Genomic DNA, 22,284 nt, shown 5'->3' with positions numbered 1-22,284 from the left:
TGGTCTGCATGTCCATGGAAGGGTGCGTGATCTAGCTGGGACCCAGGCTGTGGACCCACTGGGTGACACTGGGCTAGAGGTCCCACCTAATACATCTTGGAGACTTATCCCCATAGAATACAATCTGATCTTCAAACTATTTGTCACTGCCCCAGCCCTCAGACTCGGAATTTCCAGGATTCCCAGTGGGTTGGTCATGAAATCTGACTTTTAAGTTAAAACCTTGAGAAAATTAAATGCAGCTTCTCCAGAGAAAAGAGCCTTTACCTTGGGGAAACAGAATGAATCCTTTGAAAAATATCACAGCCTCTTCCTCATCGCCTGCCTCACTATCCACAAATGCTTCAGTGCTGCCGAGACTACACAGCACTAGGTAGGGAAATAGACAATTTCCTGAGTAGTTCTAGTCCAGTCATATTTCATTTCCCCAACCTACTTTATGAAGAGGAAGTGTCTTTTAAGGAGTCAGTAAGACTAAGATACTATTCTAGAAAAGGGTCCACAGTAAGAGGCTGCCTGACAAGAAGGCTCAGGTCTTCAGGCACTCCTGGACTCTCTGGAATGCCCAGCCCGGCTCTGCTGTGTTATTCATTTGGAGAAAAAAGTGAATACACTTACTCTGATTGCTATCAGCTCTGAATATTTATGAGGACAATGGTAATTTAAGCTAGTCCCCTGAAAACCCCAAAATAATTGAGAAAGAAGCTATGGTTCTCAGTTTTTGAGTGCGTAAAACCTGACTGAAACAGCCTCCTCCCCTCCCCCACACAATGGAACTACCTCCCAAGCCCATTGCATGTCCAGTGTCCAAGTGTGGGCTACAGAGAACAGCACTCAGGCTGCCAGATGGAAGCTCTGAGATAGCACAGGGCAACTCCTAACTGGTAGAACTGAAAATAGTTAAAGCTACAGTAGAAACAAACGTCTGACAGCACGAGACAAAGGCTGTAGCCGTACATGGACGATGTTGTAGGTACCTCCTCTGGGTGACAGGTGACAGAGGTAACGCTTTAGGCACCTCCAGCTGGAAGAGCCATGGTCCGTCTATGCATCATCCACCAATATGGCAGCTACTTCCATTCTGGAAGCCAGAATCTGGCCCATATCAAGTAGTGCACCTGATGGTCTGTCTGCCCAGAGGGGCCTCATTTTGTAGTTCACAGAAAGGCACTGTGCAGGCTGCAGAACCACTCGGGGTTCAGAAGGTTGCTTCTGAGCAAGGATTCTGGGTCAAGTAACAGCTCATGAAGCCCAGTCTTGCATGTGAAGGTTAAAGTCAGGCGTGTCTTGGAACCACCTCCTGAGAGTGGTAGGCTCAAAGACAGAACCCAAGGTGAGCACAGTGTCCAATGGGGGCCATCCTTGACCTCTTTCTCTGGGTCCACAGGTCACTTTGCAGATATAGGAGCAGGTAATCAAAGACAGGCCTTTTTTTTTTTTTTTTTTTTAACTCTCACTTGGAACTACCTAGGTATTTCCTCTTGCAACTGGCCTTCTAATTCTCCAGGGGATCTTAGTCACTCTGGAGGATTTCAGGAAACCCAAAACAGCCATGACGTGTTTAGAACATTGTAGAAGAATAAATCCAAACCCTGAAACTTCCCAGACTCCTTAAGGATCTTTGAACCTCTCCTCACCTGGTCAAGGGCTTCCAATGATGCCTGCTAGCTGATGCCTTTGCCAGTCTTTGGGTTACCATCAGAACTTTCTTGGTATTATTCAAATGTTTACAGCACCATTGCTCAGGTACTAATAGCAACAATAGTAATAATAGCCAAGATGAAAGCAAAAGCCACCTGTATTGACTCCAAGGCAATTTGTATAAGCTTTATTTTTGAAATCCTTCCAAAAATTCTCCAAAATAGGTATTATTATTGCTCATTTTAACATGTGAGAAAATTTAGATTCCAAGAGTTTTATTAACTAGTTCAAGACTACAAACCCATTAGAAAATCCAGTATTTGAACTCAGATGTGTCTGACTCTTAAGCCCTTGCTCTGAGACTCAAGCTGCCACAACTAAAGGCTTCATTTTCATGGAACCTTCTGGAATAATGTTTCAAGCTCTCTGTTTTTTCCACTTCAAAATCACCTGAGCATTCCACTCTGTGAAGTGGCAAGGTTTCTAGACAACAGATGTTACAGTTGCAAGTAATATGAGGCCTGTCACACCATAGTGTCCTAGGGTTTCCTGGTGCCAAGAGCCCTCTGAGGCCACCAGGATCCGCTCAAGGCCCAGAGAATTAGGAACAGAGAAGACCCTGAACATGGCTCTTCCTTCCTCCTCCAAGGCCTCCCAAGTCTTCTTTTTGTTCATCCCATCTCATCTGTCCCAACCTTCAGCATCTAAGCTTTTCTAGACCAGGACTTGTTTTTGTTGACACAATCTAATGAATTATTTTATTTCTTAATACTCAAGAAATGATGTCATAGATAAAATGAAAACAGAATTTTCACACAAAGGCAGACCCCGTGAAGCACTAGATCCTGAAAAAAAACATCTGAAGTCACAAAGGATCACTGATTTGTTCTGTTTTCATCTACAGCAAGTCCCCCTGTTCTGAGAGTGTGTTCATAAGTCCAATTTATTTGTAAGTCTGACAAAGTTAGCCTAGGTACCCAACTAAAATGATCAACTGTACAGTACTGTACTGCAGTAGGTTTACAAAACTGTCCCATGTGGCTCAACTGGTAAAGAATCCACCTGCAATGAGGCAGACATGGGTTCGATCCCTGGGTTGGTAAGATCCCCTAGAAAAGGGACAGGCTACTCACTCCAGTATTCTGCCCTGGAGAATTCCACGGGCTACAGTCCATGAGGTCGCAGAGTCGGACATAACTGAGCAACTTTCACTTTCACTTTTCACACAAATAATACTTAAAAACAAACACACAAAACATAAAGAAAACATTTTTTAATCTTACAGAATAGTACCTGGAAAAGTACAATAGTATAGTCAAACAGCTGGCATACAGGGGCAAGTTCACATCTTTGAAAGTTCACAACTTGAAGGCTTCTATGTAGGGATTTACTGTAATTGAGAAATGGGAGAACAACTGTTGTTGTCATTGTTGATGACCACACACGTGGGCAGACATTCACCTCAGTGTGGTCTGTTCACATATGGGGCTCTCCAGTGTGTGCTGAATCTGTCTCTGGAACTATAATCTCATGAAAAGAGATTACCATTTTTCTGCTGAGACCACCTGAACTGCAATGGGCATGAATGGTGCTGCTATAATAATTAAATCCCAAATCTTTCAATAATCCTCCACTTTCCCTAGAGTAATGTTCAGCATTAGTTCGAGATGGAAATGCAAACAAGTACATGTAGATTCAATAATAAAGCTTAATAGATCAGGGAAGGAGTGGGATGAAATGAATGCTTAACACCTCCAGAGATAACTCATGATCATTTGCCTTTCTAGTCATTTCCTTGACTTGTGTTTGCCAGGACTTGAATCTATGCATCAGACTGTCCTTTATTTTATTAACAACCAGCTCCACACCAAGCTTATTGCACGGGAAGTGTTTAATGTCAATCATTATACAGATTGGCCGACTATTTCTAGAACTGTTCACTGGAGGGCCTTTCATTTCCATGTTAAGATCTTATCAAGTTGATTGGAGAGTCGAATCAGTGCTGAGTTCTGCTCTCCATGCCCTGGTTCTAACTGAAGGAGAGTAGCTTAAAGATCATGAGCCCATTTCTGGATCTTAGAGACCCCTGAGACATTTCCTGAGTCACCACAGCAAACTTTGGTTTGGTTGGCAAAATGAGATGAGAGAAACAAAGTCTCACTAAGACTTTGCTTGTGATGATTTGGTAACAGTTATTTCTAACTGGCAATTTATTTCCAAACTAACTGCATTGCTTTATGTTTTCATTCCTCATACATTGCTTCATGTTATGCTCACTGCCACCACCCTGCAAGGAGTTTAATTATTAATATTATCCCATTTAACTGATGAGGGACATAGATGAGGTACAGAGATGTAAATGACTTGCCAATTGTATCAGAGTTTATAATTAACCTGCAGTTGAATTCAACATTTTGATTCCACATCAGTTTTGTTTTGTGGGATTGTTGTTGCTGTTGATTTTCTTTCTTATTCTTCCCTTTGTAAGTTACATCCTCTAAGAAAACATTACATACTCTGGCTGGAGATGTTATGGCTGGAGATGGTCTGGGTTCTGTGTTTGCCGCCATGATTTATGAGCTGTGTGACCGTGAGCAGGTTCCTTAACCTCTCTAGACCTCACTGTAGCCCCACTTTCCAGGAGGGGCTAATAATTTCCACCTGAAAATGGGGCTAATTATTATTTTGAGAACTTCCCTCATAAGATCCAAATTACATGCTGCTAGTCAAATAGTTAGGGCTTCCCTGGTGGCTCAGTGGTAAAGAATCTGCCTACCAATGCAGAAGACATGGGTTCGATCCCTAAGTCGGGAAGATTCCATTGGAGAATGACATGGCAACCCACTCCAGTATTCTTGCCTGGAGAATCCCATGGACAGAGGAGCCTGGTGGGCTACAGTCCATGGGGTTGCAAAGAGTCAGACACAACTGAGCGACTAAACAATAACAACAATCAAATACTTAGCACCTTCCCTGACACAGAAATAGACTCTCTAAAGGGTTAGAATCATTTAAACATTTATCATTTATTTTGCTGAACCCTTACATGTAAACTAACACATAGACGTTGCCTACCGGAACACACACACAGAAAATGAAGCCCATCACAGGTCGTTTTTAAATGTTTGAGTTCTATTCCTTATGAGAATGATACAGTCTTCATTTACCACAGTGGGTTGTAAAGAATTATTTGTTCAGTCATAAACCTGCAACTTCAAAAGAAATGGTAACATACATTTTGTCTACTTCTCTAAAATCTTCCAAACATCCACTAGTCTCTTGAAGGACAGTCATAAATCCTGCAAATTTCACTCATCTGAAACCAACTCTAACAACTATCTTTCCCACGAATCATCCTTTATATCCATCTTCCAGTTTCAGTGAACACATTCTGGTCTTAGGTTATTGAGCACAAACCTGGAGGAACTGGACTTTCGTTGGAGATTTTCTGAAACACACTGTGACCTGAATCCCTTTCTAACATTTGGACATAACCTCCAAAATAATGTGCTCTCCTAGTTATCAAATTAGAAGTTGCTTTTTGCCTTCCAGCTTCCCTTCTGGAAAATGCACACAAGTGGGAATCAGGAGATGGGAGTTTTAGGATGGGCTGTAGCACTAATTAGCTGTGTGACCTTGAACAAAACACTTGGCTTCCCTGAACTTTTCTTTGCTTGTCTGCAAAATGAGGCTGGTGGGCTACATCATTTCTGGGAAAACATTGTGTGGAAGGCTGAGGTGGATAAGTTGCCACACCTGTGTACATGGGACCTGCAGACTGGGGGGTGCTCAGTGGACAGCCAGTGCTGGGATCAGCCAGAGCTGGCAGGGGGGAGAGGGAAAGAGGATTCTTTCTGAGATGGAGATTCTTTCTCAGAAGCTTTTGTGAAGGAGGTGGGATCTGACTGAGCTGTCTAGGAAAAAATAGAACTTTCAGAGTTGAAGAAGGGACTTCTAGCCAGGGAGTGGAGCCTGATGCTGAGTCTGAAAGCAAGAAAGAGCCAAGTATGCTCAGAAACTAGTAATCAGTCCAGCGAAGCTGGGGCTGGCTCCACTTGAAGCCTGGGGATGAGGTCAAAACTTGTGTTTAAGAAATAAAAATAGTAACACCAGTTGGGCTTTGAAAAGAGTGTAACTGGAATTCTAAGACAGTAAGTCACTCTTCATGGTGTAGCTCAAGTTTGGAGTTAGAAAGCGGGTGGCACTGGAATTAATATCCCTGTAGAAACAGAAAGGCTCTGCCTGCTCGATAAACAATTTTGAAAGTGCTAGTTCATCACCCAAATTCTGACCACTCATATTTTTCAGGTACCTTGCCTTAGGAGAGAAAGATTTCTTATACATATCGTGGGCTTACGTCTCTGGGATCAAATTTTACAGGAAGAGATCGGTCATATATCAAAAGGTTAATGACGAGCCATTTCTCACCCAGCTATTTTGTGGCCACCGAGCTGCCACAGTGCAGAGGGCACTGGAAGGCAACGGAAGTTCACTGGGCCTTTTGCCTCGGTCATCCATAGAGCCCCAGCAGGCTCCAACAACAGCCTCTCCAGCCAGGGGCTGCCCTCATGCCCCTGTTCTTTCATGGGAGACTCAAAGCATCTTTTCTTGTAGAGATCCACCACCACATTCTGCCTCCACAATGATTGATCAGTACATTTATTACGCTTTCAGTAGTAAAAATATATAGACTCCAGTCATCTCTGGAGATGCTGAAATAGTCCTTTTTTTCCCTTGATTTAGGGGAAGGTAGAAAGGGAGGATGTGTGCAGAGTCAGACATAAATATAAGAGCTCAAATATCTAATTAGCTGAAAGAATCTTGGTTCCCTCTGCACCTTTGACAGAATTGCAGCTGTCAGATTGGAGCATCAATATTTTATCCTCGTCTCAAGATGTATCTGAGGATGATTTAGAAAAGACGCTTTCTAACGTCAGTGCCACTGGTTTTTTTTTTTTTTTTTGTAGGATGCTTGAAGATGACTTGAAGCTGAGCAGTGATGAAGATGACCTTGAGCCCATGAAGACCTTGACCACTCAGTGCACTGCCACTGAGCTCTACCAGGTAGGAACAGCATAGGGCTCATTCTGGACCGGCAGGGAGGGAGCTGAAGGAACTGGAATGGTTTTGCCATCCACAAGCCTACCTGCTGCTTCATCACTGGGCTTTGGAGCAAGGGAAACAAGCAAGGGCAGGCAGAGTGTTCTGGACCAGGTCAACTCAGCTCACACTTTCAGTGAAGAGATGCTGAGCTCTTAAAATTCACTGCTTTCACCCCTGCCTTTGCTCCCTCCTCACCATATACACCTACTGGTCATCAAAAGCAGTACAGATCGTCTTTCCCTATCCTGGGCTAAGTATGGTCTTGAGTGCAGTGTAACTTTCCCATAGTGACTCCAGCCAAGACTTAGCACCCAGACTCATCCATTCCTTAGAGTATAAATGTGACTACCCACATGAGCCTTTAGGCAAAAGACATTTGGCAAAAAGTTGTTGCTACCCTGATTTCTTCCATTTTGCATCATTAATATTTACAGGACTTAACACCAAATTAGACGGCAAGAATGTGTGTTTGCAGCATTTCCAATGAGCCCAGACCTGTTGATTTAAAAAGGTCAGGTGTCATATATGAATCATGAGAATGGCAGTGGAGTGTGTAGTATCAGTGATGCTCATGTGTGTCCTTTAGGACAGAAACCTGTCTCGCCTGTGGGGTCCTCCTGGGTGTCCCAAGAATCTCAAATAAACACAGAACAGTTACCTTAGGAAAAAAAAAAAAAAGCTAAGACCTAATCATGTTCTTTCTATAGTGAAGTCTGCTGAGTTTATAAAACTGAAACCAGGGTGTTTCAAGGCATGCTCAAGCGCTAGTATTTCAAGGTAGTTAACCAGTACAGAATTCCACATTCACTAAATATTTTGTGAGGAGCCTGCAAAGAAAACCTTAGGAAAAACTCTCCAAGGCTCACCGACTCCATTCTCATCTATAATTGTTGACCCCACGAGAATGCTTACCATTTAGTATAATTTTAAAATTGAGTACATCTTCAATGTTAGGTGGCCAAAATTCCCCTCTCCCTTATTTTCTCCACTTTATTCGGCTTGTATTTTGGATAATATGTAAAAATTGCACCTTTGTAACTTTGATGCTTTATAAAGACCAAGCACCTTTGTCTCCCAGGAGCTTGTGGTATGTTTCCTGAATGCAAGCAATCCCTTTCCTACTTGGGCTCCAGAGCAAATGGAAAATGCACACTTACATTCCCGTGTGTGCCACTCCTGCTTTCAGTGTTTAATATGCCAGTGACCAGAACATTATAATGGCAAATAACCCCTCCAAAAAAATCCTAGGTCATTGATTTTGACAGATGCAACATGACTTTTTAATGAACCCACTTCCAGCAAGTCATCAACAGTAAGCGAAAGTAGAGTTTGGAGGTTGACTTCTTCATGTGATTATGCAAGTGCAGTCTGCTCTTTTGGCTTCTCGAGTTATTGTTTTCTGTATTTATCTGAAGAAGTGGCATTAGGTCAGTTGTCCTGAATCCTTTAGGGGTTTAAGATGTTTCAGGTGTGTGTGTCAGTGCCTTGACCCTCAGGTAATCCCTGCTGGTGAGTTTGTGGTGCTCCATGGCACACTGCCCTTGGCCTGGTCATGCCTTCCCCAACAGAGGTTCTCATTCGAAGAGGGAGTTGACCTGGGATATCTAAAGTAAGGCAAAATAACAACTTATTCCCTCTAACTGAGTCTAGCAAGAAGTGGGCATAAAGTTATAAACATTTGCAAATGAACCCTCCTTATAGTCTGAGGACTAGTTACGAAGCCCGAAGGCTCAAGGTCAGGAGACAATGCTCCTGTGGTAGAAGGCAGGCGCTGTGACACCAAGTTTTGATGAGTTCTGGCTTTCTGGGACCAAATATTCTTTTTCAAAAATGCATGGGTTAACATCATTTTCCTTTTTTTGTCATTGTGGTAAAACCCAAATAACATAAAATCCACTATTTTAAAGTCTAAAATTCAGTGGCATTGAGTCCATTCACAAGCTTGTGGATCCAACACCAGTTCTAAAATATTTTTGTCACCCCACAAGGAAATCATACACTGAGCTGCTACTCCCCAGCTCCCCTACCTCCCAGCCCTTGACAACCACTAGTCTACTTTCTGTCTCCGTGGATTTGCCTTTTTCATTTGAATGAAATCATACAATACATGACCTTTTGTGTCTGGCTTATTTCACTCAGCATTGTGTATTTTAGGTGCATCCATGTTGTGGCCTGGATCAATACTTTCATTTTTTATGGCTAAATACTATTCTGCTGCCTTTTGTTCATCCATTCCTCAAGTGATGGACACTGGGCTCCACCTTTTGGCTATCAGAAATAGAGTTGCCGTGAGCCTTGGTGTATATGTTCTTGTTGAACACCTGTTTTCAGTTCTTTTGAATTGAATCTCTCAATTCTTTCAGTCGTTCCCCCCTAGAAGTGGAATTGTTGAATCATATGGTAATTTATGTTTAACTTACTGAGGAACAACCAAAATCATTTTCTTTTCCAATGAGATAACATGGCACCACATAGGTCATATGGTACTATTCCCTCATCTTTTAATTGAGCCCATCACATTTCCAGCAACATTAGAAGTTCTGAGCACTCCCACTGATCTGTGCCAGACATTAAGTTAGGTGGTTGGTCTTACTCAAACCTCATGGCAAATGTTAGTGGTAGATTTGGGCCTCCAGTCCGAGCTGTGGAATTGCAGAATCATTCTATTTTGGGCAGGATGGTTGGAGGGAAAGCATCCAAACAAATGCACAGGTGCGATAAATGACGTGTCCTAGGGATCAGACCACTCCATGGGTTTGAGCCGGCATTATGCATAGAAACTTTCTCAGAACCCAGTAACTACATTCAGACACACATAGTTAAATTAAAAAAAAAAGCCTTTAGCTTTCTGGAGACTTCTTCAGATCATCTCATTCATAATCATTGCACCTGTGCTCACCTAAGGAGACCCAAATTGCCCAGATTTGGTGAGTATACATGAATCTTTTCCCTAAAGCTCCTAAGACCATATGCTATGGTTTGTGATATAAAGAATCCCGAAAGAATGCATTGTAAATGCTTGTATGAAGAGGAAGCATGGGTTCAAGATGTGTCAGCTTCTAATTTGACCTTTCATTCCAAGTTCTCTCCTAATCAGAACGCTGTGCCCTCTCCCTGCCCCTCTACGGGCACCCTCCATGGCAGTATTGGCTGTTCTGAGTGGGTCCTCTGCACAGACACCAATAGAACCATTAGGATGTGTTTAAATGCTAAGTATTACTCCTGCAAACAGGGAAATACAGCAGGAAGCCTTAAGGGGAAGATCTTCATACATACATACAAATTAAAGATGCCAAATGCTCAGCTATGGAGACCCAGGAATATAAATATATTTTTTACAAGATATTTTACCTTCTGGTGACTCTTTAAAGTCAGAGATGCATGATCATATATGCACATGGTTTCAGTTTAAAAGCCCTGGTGATTGTACCCTGAAAATATTTGTTAAAAGTTTGCATACTCTCTCCACATTCCCCACTGCACTTCACTGTCTTGGTTGGGACAGTTTGGGAGGCAACTGAGTCCACAGGTGAACACAGGTGGCCTCATGGAGGAGAGTGAGCAAGAGCATAGGTGTGTAGTCTGACAGGCTTGAATCCTAGCTCTGTCACTTGTCTGGTGATCTTGGGATAAAGACCTAAGTATCTATAAAATGGAGGTAATCGAGGTAACAATAGCTCCTTCTTCATTGGATCATAGTGAAGGTTCAATGAGTAAGTGAATTAATACAGGCCAAATCATGTGAAATTATGGTTAGCACTTAGTACTCACCCTTTACATCATCATCATCTGTTACTATTACTACTAATGATCTAAAGTGTCTCATATTTGAAAGAATAGATACGTTACTTTCTCTTTTCTTGCGAGGAATTGAAGGTGAAAGAGAGTTGCTGAATTAACTATCTGGAAAAGAGTCAGTTTGTGGCAAACTTGAATGAAAAGATCTGTCTTTTCCTAACACATATTAGCTGTGTGCACCTTGCCATGAGGAATTGTAAATGTAGTCATTGGGAGCATAGCTTTTGCAAATTTATAGTTACTAAAGGGAACAGGATTGGGGAGGGATAAATTAGGAGCTTGGGATTAGCAGATACACACTACTAGGTATAAAATAGACAAATAACAAGTACCTACTGTATAGCACAGGAAACTCTATTCAGTATCTTGTAATAACCTATAGTGGAAAAGAGTCTGAAAAAGAATATATATATATCCGAATCACTTTGCTGTAATTAACACAAATTAAAAAAAAATAGTTTTAAAAGAGCATGGTTTTTCGACTAGAGCAGCCTGGGCTTTAATCTCACTAATAAACTGGAATAACCAGTCTCATCTAACTCTGAGGACAAGATGAAGATTGTGTATAAGAAAATGCTTTGAAAAACACAATCGCTACACAAATTGGTCGTTGTCCTTCCTTATGGCCCTTTTAAACATGAGTTGGAAGCCCCTTCTTAGGGGTCCATTGGTAAATAGATCTTGCCCTTCATTTTGGCCTTAGCATTCAGTGGGATCTATTAGGAACTGCGTTGAATGTCCTAACTGCACCCAAAAACATCTATTGGGTATGGATGACTCTTCCTCCCCTCTGAGCCCCGACGAGTTTTAACCCAGATATCCCAGGAAGAAAGGCCAGGTTGCCAATGACACTGCCCAAAGTCCTCCAGGAAAATTATGTCTAAAACAGAGCTTTTCTTCAAAGGACTAACATGGGTGCAGAGTTGAGTCATACCAGTTCTTATTTCTCTTTCTGAGTTCTCGCTGTGCCCTAGAGAAAGACTGTAGGGTTTACTGTGAAGCTGTAGTCATCCTGGTTTTCTCTCAGGGGCTTCCTATGAATGGGAAATAAATAATAACTTCAAGTTGGCATTGGACATTAGAATGTTCAAGAACAATGCTTGAACTGGATGCAGTGTTTTGAATTTAGTCTGCATGAACATACATGTTGCAATGAGTTCTGTTTTGTTTTTGAAGTCAGCTATCAATAATATGGTTGGGTGTATAGCAGAGTGATTCAGTTATAGATACATATATATTTTGTAAATCAATGATGATGTGCTTCGGTTCATGGGGTCACAAAGAGTTGGACACGACTGAGTGACTGAACTGAATTGAACTGATATTTCAATAAAAGTTTTAAAAAGTAACATGGTTGGGATGGGAGGGCTCCGTATGTCCATTACCTAGCTGACTGTATTTTTCCTTCTCAGCTGCCACTCTTGGCATCATAAATATAAAACCCAGCAATGGCCTTCCCCATCCAACACTTACTGGGTTGCCATTTTCCAGCCAGTCATGGAGGGTGGGCAGTGACACTGTGATGAGCCCCCTGGGGTTTGGCTTGAGAGTAGCACAGCCCAGTAGGGCGGCTTCCTGCAAGTGTAGGAGTGGGGTTTTCTGCACACCCTCATCCCTCATACCACTGAACCTGCAGTTTTCCTTTTGGTCCATTTTCCTTCTTCTATTTCTTGGGATTAAATGAGGGGTTAAACCTTGAATCAATTTTCATTTACAGCTGAGAAGCAGTTATTGATGCTGTGTTTGCAGTTCAATAAAAGATCTAAAGATATAGACCCAGTGCTTCTCTTTCAATATAAGCCACCTAATCAGTCACAAATATTTTTTTAACAAATAAATTGTACGGAGAGGTTTATTAAAATTGCTGTTTTTAAAGTTTTAAGCTATCCACAACTTGATCAATTCCAAAGGCTTCTAGCATGTGTCGTGTCCAAACTCCAGAGCCCCCTCTGGTACATATTCATAGAAGTGGGTAAATACCTTCTTGATGTTTCCTTGAATGTTATCCTGATGCTTGATTTATGCAGCTCGAAGCATGTAATGTCTGTTAAACTCTGGCAGTAGGGTAGTCTGTGATACTTGGGTTTTGATGCCAAGTTATATCTGGGCATGGCTCTCTGGTGACCTAATCATCTCCGATTGACATTAGCAGCATCAGAGTTTAGCATTATAAAAGCCATAAAAGAAATAGGTATTGTTAGAAACAACCTTTAGAGAATTTTAATATTAATACCATCTTAATGATTAATGTGAATGAGACTGAAACCTTAGGTGAGTTCATTTAACCCAGTTAGAAATTCAGAAAATGGGTACTATGGTGGAAATGTTCAATTAGTGGCAGTCTCAGCTAAAGGACTCTAGGTAAAGCTTGGAGTGGTGTGTTGGTGCTTTAAAAACGGAACTGAACAATTTCAATTTGCTTTGAGCACAAAGACATTCTAATGAGTTGTGTCTGGACACATTATTGTAAGTAGCTCCGATGTACCCAATTTTATTTAAACCAATCTTCTTTCTTTTTCCGCCTAGGGATTGCCCTTAGAAATGTGGTACTCAATTCAAAGCATGTAACTGGGGATGTGTGGACTTTTCAACAGATGCTAATAACAGAGCTGCACCTCAAGCCTGTTACCATTTACAGAAAAATATTGTCCTGAAGCTCTTCTCCTCCACTTCATAATTTTACTTTTTATCTGAAGATCACTAATTACCTCACAGACACAAAACAGCTTGTTTTTAATCCAGTTTCTTGACACCAGTGTGGGTGTTATACTGGGTTTGTTTTTGTTTGTTAGTTTCTGTTCTTATGGTGGGGCCCTTTCACTGAGTAGGTTGCTATTTGATGCATGAATGTTGTGTCAGTTGTGTCTGACTCTCTGCGGCCCCGTGGACTCTGTCCTTGGGATTTCCCAGGCAAGAATACTGGAGTGGATAGCCATTCCCTTCTCCAGGTGATCTTCCCGACCCAGAGATCAAACCCACATCTCTTAGGTCTCCTGCATTGGTGGGCAAATTCTTTACCACTAGTACCACCTGGGAAGTGAAAGTGAAGTCGCTCAGTCATGTCTGACTTTTTGCGACCTCATGGACCATAGCCTGCCAGGCTCCTCCATCCATGGGATTTTCCAGGCAAGATTACTGGAGTGTGTTGCCATTTCCTTCTCCAGGAGATCTTCCTGTCCCAGAAGTTGAACCCAGGTCTCCTGAATTGCAGGCAGACTCTTTACCATCTGAGCCACCAGGGAATCACCACCTGTGAAGCCCACTGTTATTTGATAATTGCACATGAAGTGATTTACATGGGAGCAGAAAACCTGAACATTCTGGGAGATTTGAGATGCATTCCTTGCACCTGTGATGTATACTGAACTTTCCAAACCTAGGGACCAAGAGAAATTCTGGCCTGCTTTTCTGATTAAAGTTTGCTAATGGAAAGGGCAGAGGGCATACATTTTACTGCCTCTCTCAGCTGGCCCCTGACGTGCTATAGTGAATTCATTCATTGTGACAACAGATACTCTACCCTGCTGTAATGGTTCCGATTTTTTAGCCACAGTTCTTCCCTTATCATGCTGAACAAGTTGTTACCTCCCCAAGATTTCTCTGCATTTCCATTTACTTTGTTATATGCAGAAAGGCTGGGGAAGGCCTCTTCCATAATGACATCTATGTGGCATCCACAGCAAGAAAGATCAGCCTGTCAGAGCTATAGAAACAGCAGATGGATTAGGAGGAAACCAGGTGCAAAATAACTTTGATAGTCTTTTAATGTAAACAGTTTATCTGTCATTGCCTTTCATTGAAATCCCACGCAGAATGAGGACATTCAGGCTGTTCAGGCTGCAGAAGGTAGCAGAATAAAATCCATACGTTGTCATACTCTTAACTCTCCAGCAATTAGAGAATGAGAAGATATTTTAATTTATTCATTAAAGACAGGAAAGTAAATAGGATAACATATAAGGTTAATAGAATAACATTGGCTTTCATATTCCCAAGATTGTGTTTCCCATTTGGCTGTATTAGCATAGAGACTAGATTAATAAGAAACTGCTTAGGGCTTGTATGATGTGATTTTTAATATGCTGCAGGCAAGTCTGTGACTGTTTAGAAACCTGCTGAATTTTTTCATTGTAATTAGGTCTTCTACATTAAGTATGAAATATTTTGACTTGTAATCTCCATAGATTGTCTTTTTTATTGTAATCGCCATACAATGCTTTGAACACTCAGAGATGCAGAGGAGCACATTTTCACACATGTTGTGTCCATCACCACTGATGACCCAATCCTGACTAATGTCCACGACCACGTATGAATTGTCCATCTATGAGCATTTCCATGGCAAACCCAATGGCTGTTTTGCTTAGCTGAACGTTTTCTCACCATGACTGTACATCAGACATTGGTAAGGATGTACTGCTTATCCCAAGGTCCAAGTGGAAACAAAAATGGGTACAGTCTGTTGTTTCAGAAACAATAACTCTCCTGTAGGACATGAATGACCACAGCCTTTTGTCCACAAAGAACACATGACACATATCTGCCTCTGTAGAGAGGGCGGGAGGGGAGTAACAGCCACCTCCACGAAGCTGAGGATCATGAAGTCTGTGTGAGTCAAAGTGCTGGAAGGAACAGCACCATGTTACTCTCGTCACTGCCTAGGCTGGGCTAGGAAGGAAGTGGCTGGGCTGGGCTGGCCTGAAGGAAGCGGCTGGGTCGCGCTGGTCCTCTCACTACTCTCACCTTCACTCTGTTTGGTCCAAGCTTGCTCTTTTCCTTTTTTTTTTTCCTAAGTCGCTTCAGTCGTGTCCGACTCTGCGCGACCCCATAGACGGCAGCCCACCAGGCTTCCCTGTCCTTGGGATTCTCCAGGCAAGAATACTGGAGTGGGTTGCCATTTCTTTCTCCAGTGCATGGAAGTGAAGAGTGAAAGTGAAGTCATTCAGTCGTGTCCGACTCAGCGACCCCATGGACTACAGCCTACCAGGCTCCTCCATCCATGGGATTTTCTAGGCAAGAGTACTGGAGTGGGGTGCCATTGCCTTCTCCGGCTCTTTTCCTTAGGCCCCTTCATTGCCCCAGCTGGGTCCTGAATCCATGGCTGGAGCCTGAATGTTCGGTCTTAGTCATCAGCTAACAACCCCCAGGCAGTGTACCATGTGTACCTAATTTTTGGTGGTCCTAGCATCTATTAGAGTGGTATGAATGCCTCCAGTAATAAAACTTTTGGTCACACTGACAATGTAAGATTTTGAAATTTAGCTGCTGGCTTGGAAAAGTGTACTGGGGCTTTGGTTTAGGGCCTAGGAATGGTTTATTCTGTCCCCCCAAATATATGCCATCTGCTGGAAAATCTAGCAGGCGGGCTGAAAACACCCAAGCACCTTGTCGTGAATGGAAAGCAGAATCTGTCTTCTTCTTAAGCAGGTGTATTTATTTTTTTCTATTTATTTAGCAAGAGCAAAGAGCATAAGCATTGTAAACACACAGAACATGTATCCAAATTTGAGATTAGCTATCAATCCCAGGTTAAGGATTCAAAATTCAAGGGGATGGGCAGGTAAGGACAGCAGGCCTTTCCAAAATGTATGGCATGGTGTAGCCTATGTGTCATGAAGGAGTTCCCAGGAATCTCTGAAACATTAGATATAAACATTTATAAATTTGCTGATAGATCTTATTTCTTGCTAATAGAGGTGAACTCCATAACAGAGATTCCATATTTATCCCTGAATCATACATGTATGTGTATGTGTGTGTGTGTATATATTGGAATAGAATAGTTTTGTATATTAAAATATAGCATACCAGACCTTAAAATGGTCATGGAGAGTCCTTATTCCAGCCAACAAGGACACTGAGGCATGGAGAAGTCAGTTGTACTGTGAGGTAATAGAAAATATATTAATACATAGTGGTCTCTGCCCCAGGTTCCCGGTACAGAGCTCCTGAATTCCTTTTAGTTTCTTAAGTAGTAAGACCAATAAGAGCATCTTTTGTTCTAATATTTGCTCTCTGGGTGATAGGGACGTCTTTTATTCTAATGAGATGATTGTGTGGGCTCCTGGACTGTGGTCACCAAAGAGGCCAAGCCATGATTGGAAGCTTGGAATTTCCAGCCCTACCCTTCCATTCTCTACAGAGGGGAGAGGGGCTAGAAACAGAGTCAGAAGTCACTCATGTCTATGTAAGGGAGCCTACAAAAAATCCCAATAGTGTGGGATTCAGAGGGCTTCCCTGTGGCTCAGGGGTAAAGAATCCACCTGCAGTGCAGGAGATATAAGAGACATGGGTTCAATCCCTGGATTTGGAAGATCCTCTGGTGGAGGAAATCACAACCCATTCCAGTATTCTTGCTGGGGTAATCCCATGGACAGAGGAACCTGGTGGGCTACAGTCCATGGGGTCACAAAGACTCTAACACAACGGAGCAACTAAACAACAACAGTGGGGTTCAGAGACTTTCCAGGTGGATGAACACATCCATGTACATGAAGTGTGACATGCCCCAGTGCCGGAGGGACAGAAGCTCCTACCTGTGGGATCCTCCTAGACTTCACCCTATGTCTCTCTTCATCTCTCTGTTCATTTGTATCCTTTGCCATATCCTTTAATGAACTGGTAAGCATAAGTCACTGTTTCCCTGTGTTCTCTGAGCCACTCTAGCAAATTAATCAAACCCAAAGAGGGGGCCATTGGAACCTCTGGTGTCTAAGCCAATTGGTCAGAAGCACAGGTGACAACTTGGGCTGGCAACTGGTATCTGAGGCAGGGGGAGGCAGTCTCATGAGACTGAGCCCTTAACTGGCTGTATGTGATTCTCCAGGTAGACAGTGTCAGAATTGAGTTACATGGTATAATACCCAGCTGGCGTTGCAGAAATGTACTTGGTATGGGATGAGCCCACACACGTCTGGTGTCAGAGTACTGTGAGTGTGGTCGTAGTATGAGAATAAAGGAGAAACTCGAGTGGAAACATTACTGGGTTTTATAATATAGATTGATAATAAAAATGGCTGTAGCATCTTGCCCAGAGTAGAATAAATATTGTAAAGTAATTAGCCTCCAATTAAAATGAATAAATTTATAATAAACAAAAAGAACACACTCTAAAGGGACAGAAACCCTGAACAGGCTAGTATGCTAGTACTGAAAATGCATCATCAGTACTCACTCCCATGTAGGTTTTGGAAAACATATTATTGAGTACCTCTATACACTAAAAATATGCTTCCCATTTCCCTGGTCCCACACATAGTAAGAAGAGAGCCTCTATTAGGTCTTGATTGTCTCCCAGCAAAGGACACAGGCCATTTTGTGAGGGGGGCCTCCTTAGTATCAGGGCGAGAGGGCTTCGATTGGCTAGGGGAAAGAAAATTGAATTTTCAAATCCACAAACCTCAGGAGAACAGAGTAATCAAATGCCACTTACCTTGGCCCTTCTAATATGGAGAATAAAGAAGCCAACACTGAGATGCTCTGCCTCGTGTGTTACTCCACTTAGAGAATAATTAGTGTGAATAGATGACTCAGGAGTGAAATGTGCTTCTTCACCAAAGATAGTGCATTTTTCATGAAGTTACAATATACCAAAACTTGAGTTATAAACAAAATTTCCAGTTGACAAGTGAATCTTACTGAAGGGTTTTATATCCAGCAAAAGAGCTAGCCTGGAGGGAGCAAGCTTTCATGGAATGCTGGCACTTCTAAATTCTGTTATCATATCATCTTTGGACAAGATGCTCAAAAAAAACTCCTGCAGGTTGCCCTGTTGGTGAAATACACATGTAAGGACAGGTAGGACCCACTACAAGGCCTTTATTCAACTGGTGTTGGCACGGTCATGAGAGGGTGAAGATGATCAAGAATTCAATGAGACTTGGGAAGCCATGAAGGATTCATGATCAAAAGGGAGCATACAATGGGGTAACAATAGGGAGACCAGTGGCCCAAAGAAGAGGCCAGAGCTATTGTCCTGATGAGAAATAAGAGGTCTCCAGTGAGGCTATAGTTGCAGGAAGAGTGAAGAAGGAATGGACATGTACCGTGTCCAGTCTGCTCTGCACTCCCTCTTCACTGGGGTGTGAAGTCAAGCCTCGTGGGCAGCTGCAGGATGGATCCAGAAACATGTGATCCTGGAGCCCAGCTTTTGCTCTTTTCTCCTCTGCACAGAGCTGGTTACCTACCGGCACTGTCTCATACCCAGAGCAGTCAGGCTCTCAGACTCCACAGTCAGACCCAGATATTTAACCCAGTCTGTGTTTATTGAGTGGCTATTAGGTGCCAGACACCTGAAGCAAATTTCTTCCAGTATCTGCCTGTCAAAATTCAAATCCTGCACCCATCATGTCCAGCACAGGCCTGCCTTATATATGCATCAAAAACAATGATTTCTCCTGCCAATGCAGGAGAGACACAGGTTCAATCCCTGGTCCAGGAGGATTGCACATGCTGCAGAGCAAATAATCCCATGAGCCGCAACTACTGAGCCTGGGTTCTAGACCCTGGGAACTGCAAGTTTTGAAGCCTGAGTGCCTAGGGTGTGTGCTCCACAAGAGAAGCCACTGAAGTGAGAAGCTCGAGCACCATAACTAGAGAGTAGCCCCCACTCATTGCAACTAGAGAAGGCCTGCAAAGCAGTGAAGACCCAGCAAGCCAAAAGTAAACAAATAATTAAAAGCTTTTTTAATGGATTAAATTAAAATGGGAGTAGCCTGATACCCCAAAGCTAGGGAAGATGTGTTGCCATACCTGGGTGTAGTGTCAGAAATTCAGGCAGGCATCCAGGTGTTGTGAAATGCTGAGTGCCATTTTCTCCTCTTCAGCTGCAATCCTGGCTGTGTGTGCATGCTGCCAGCTGATAACTCAGCCTATAGGATATGATATAAGCCTCTTGCTGTTTCACTCATTCCAGTGAACTCTATTTAAATGCTGTAATTAAGCAAATCATTTTTATATTTGGGCAAGTGCTCTCAGGATATGTCTCTTTAATTGATTTATACCTGAAATTTAAAAAATAAAAAAAAATTTAAAAAAATTAAAAAAAAAAACCTTCTAATAAAAAAAAAAAAAAAACAATTCTGTAGGTATTGATTTTTAACCATCTGAATACCCTAATGGTGAGTTCATTTGTTCATAGAGGAGTTTCTCTTTTGAACTTAGGCAATCAATTCAATTTACCAACACTTTTGAACTTAGGCAATCAATTCAATTTACCAACACATGCCATTAGATAAAAGTATGGCTAGGTCTCGCAGAGCAGCCCCATGAAAAGTTAAAGATAAAACATAGAAACAGAAAACCAATGCAGTTGACTGCTCGTCTCTTTTTTTCCATGAAGTATAATATCTAGTTATTTGAAATTATCTGAATGGTTGACTTTTCATTTTTTAATCAAGAAATGTAATATATAGACGCAACTTGGGTGTATCTCCTAGTAACAAAAAACAAACATATAAACAGGGAATGTAAAAGGCATGTAGAGCAATAGTAATAGAATCACATTTTATGCTTCACTGACAGTATGGTTATTGATTAAGAAGATAAGCAGTCCCCAACTCTGTAGCCTTGCAAAATGAATCCATGGCTTCAATCGCTCTAGGCCTTCTGCGTGCTTACTTTTGACGAACAGGAAACATACTGCACTGAGTTTGTTTTCTGTCAGTCTCAGCGGGTATAATGGCATAAGTCTGGATATAAATATTCAGCTCATGCTTCTTAAAAGCCCCAAAAGATCCTCTAAATATTTTTTGTGACTATAATATACATGTCTATTGAACTAGAATAACACAGCATGATATTAATAACTAGGGCAGGATTACCTTACCAAAGAATTTTGACAAAGTTCAATCAGTATATAGCAGATGACTAGCAAAATTTCCTAAGTGCTTTCTAGGTAGATTTGTCTCCCTAAAGAAATATGATGTTCTGTCTACACAGGAGGATGGGACTCAATAGAGAGCCACCTTCCTTCCTTCCTTTTTCTTTCATTTTCTCTGTTTTTTCATGAGAACTACATTTGATGGTTCATGTAATTCAGAGTGGTCCTTGAGTCACTTCAGCTTTGGTGCAGCAAAAGGATTCTCTACCTCACAGAGAGACAAGGCCGTTCTTTTTAGGAAGTTAGATTTAATGAGGGAGCAACTTAAGCATGTCCTTAGCCACATCATTCCTCCTGAGGAAATAAATTTGCTGCTTAGCAGGATACCGCCAAGAGTACAACACTGGTAATGATGGAAGAATTAGGTCATGAGCACTCCTTGGAAGGAGACAACTTCTTCTCCCTGGGAATATAATTTCTTGAGCTCCTATATCATGGAGGAAGTTCATCCCTGGAGCTTCCCAACCTCAGGGTCAAATGTTAGTGCAAAAGCAAAGAGCCTTCCTGATGGAGTAAGGTATGAAAGGAAAGGAAGTGAACGTTGCTCAGTCATGACTGACTGTTTGCGACCCCATGGACTATACAGTCCATGGAAATCTCCGGGCCAGAATCCTGGAGTGGGTAGCCTTTCCCTTCTCCAGGAGATCTTCCCAACCCAGGGATAGAACCCAGGTCTCCCTCATTACAGATGGATTCTTTACCAGCTGAGCTCACCAGCTGAGCCACCAGGGAAGCCCAAGAATACTGGAGTGGGTAGCCTATCCCTTCTCCAGCGGATCTTCCTGACCCAGGAATTGAACTGGGGTCTCCTGCATTGCAGGTGGATTCTTTACCAACTGAGCTGCCAGGGAAGCCCATGAGAGGAGGGACAGCTAAAGGAGGGGTCACCCAGAAAAGAATGATGCTTCCTAGGCTTCCTTGTAGGGGAAGAGAGAGTGAGGAGAGTGGCATGCACTTGTGCCTCCACAGCATCTCAAGTGTCTTGACCTCTCTACCACCAACACAAACCTCAGCCGAGGTTCGGAGGCCTGTATGAAGGTAGAGGGCCCTCTCTCCTGCTGGGCTAGGTCTGGCAGGATCTAAACACATCAAAGTCTTTCTCAAGTAGGACTTTGCAGACAGAAGCATTCTGTTCAGCCCAGAACTACTACTGATATGGAGAGAGGAGCAGAATGGCTTCTATAATCCTAGTTGGATTAACTGCGTAGATTTGATACTGCAACCTGGTCAGTGGTCAGAAAGCCTATCAACTCTCTGGCTGTAAAAAATATAGGAATCTGTGGGAGGAATAAATAAGGAGTTCGAGATGAACAGATACACACTGCTGGATATAAAATAGGTAAAAAACAAGGACCTGCTGTGTAGCACAGGGAACTCTATGCAATATCCTGTAATAAACTATAATGAAAAAATATCTGAAAATAATATATATCCGAACCACTTTACTGTCCACCTGAAACTAAGACAACATTGTAAATCAACAATTAAAAATTCAGTTAGTTAAAATAAAAATGTATGCACCAATACCAATTCCCATGTGGAATGCAGTCACAATCAAGATGCACCTTTTTGCTTAGTATGCTGTGTTTTCTAGAACACTGTCATTGATGTTGGCTACTCACAACCACTCTTGGTGTAGACAGGGCAGGAATGATGGTCTTCATTTTTAAAATGAGGAAACTGAGGTTCACTGGTGTTAACTGCGTCACCAATGTCATGATGATGGAAATGTCATGATTAGGAAATGGCAAACCTGGTAATAGAACCCAGGTTTGTGGATTTCTAGCACAGCATTCTTTCCACATATAGCTCATTGCCTCTCATTGCACCATATTGGACTATGGTTTTTAACATCTTAATTT

At 42.2% G+C, this 22,284-nt stretch overlaps 1 protein-coding gene across 7 annotated transcripts in view; it reads left to right on the top strand.

Moving 5' to 3' along the window:
- AFF2 (ALF transcription elongation factor 2) overlaps positions 1-22,284 on the top strand; it is a 536,669-nt gene that overhangs the window by 406,345 nt on the left and 108,040 nt on the right. For all 7 annotated transcript variants that reach the window (XM_086389838.1, XM_086389837.1, XM_086389834.1 and 4 more), the window contains one exon: positions 6,609-6,705. In XM_086389838.1, coding sequence (XP_086245964.1) covers positions 6,609-6,705 — 97 coding nt within the window. The remainder of the gene's footprint in view (positions 1-6,608; positions 6,706-22,284) is intronic.

This window comes from Bos grunniens, chromosome X (assembly GCF_055505025.1).
Source record: "Bos grunniens cultivar Pamir isolate PY7600 chromosome X, Bosgru_T2T1.0, whole genome shotgun sequence".
In the NCBI taxonomy this organism is placed as follows: domain Eukaryota; kingdom Metazoa; phylum Chordata; class Mammalia; order Artiodactyla; family Bovidae; genus Bos; species Bos grunniens.
The sequence above is the reverse complement of the archived record's forward strand: the minus strand, read 5'-3'. Positions and strand labels throughout refer to the sequence as shown.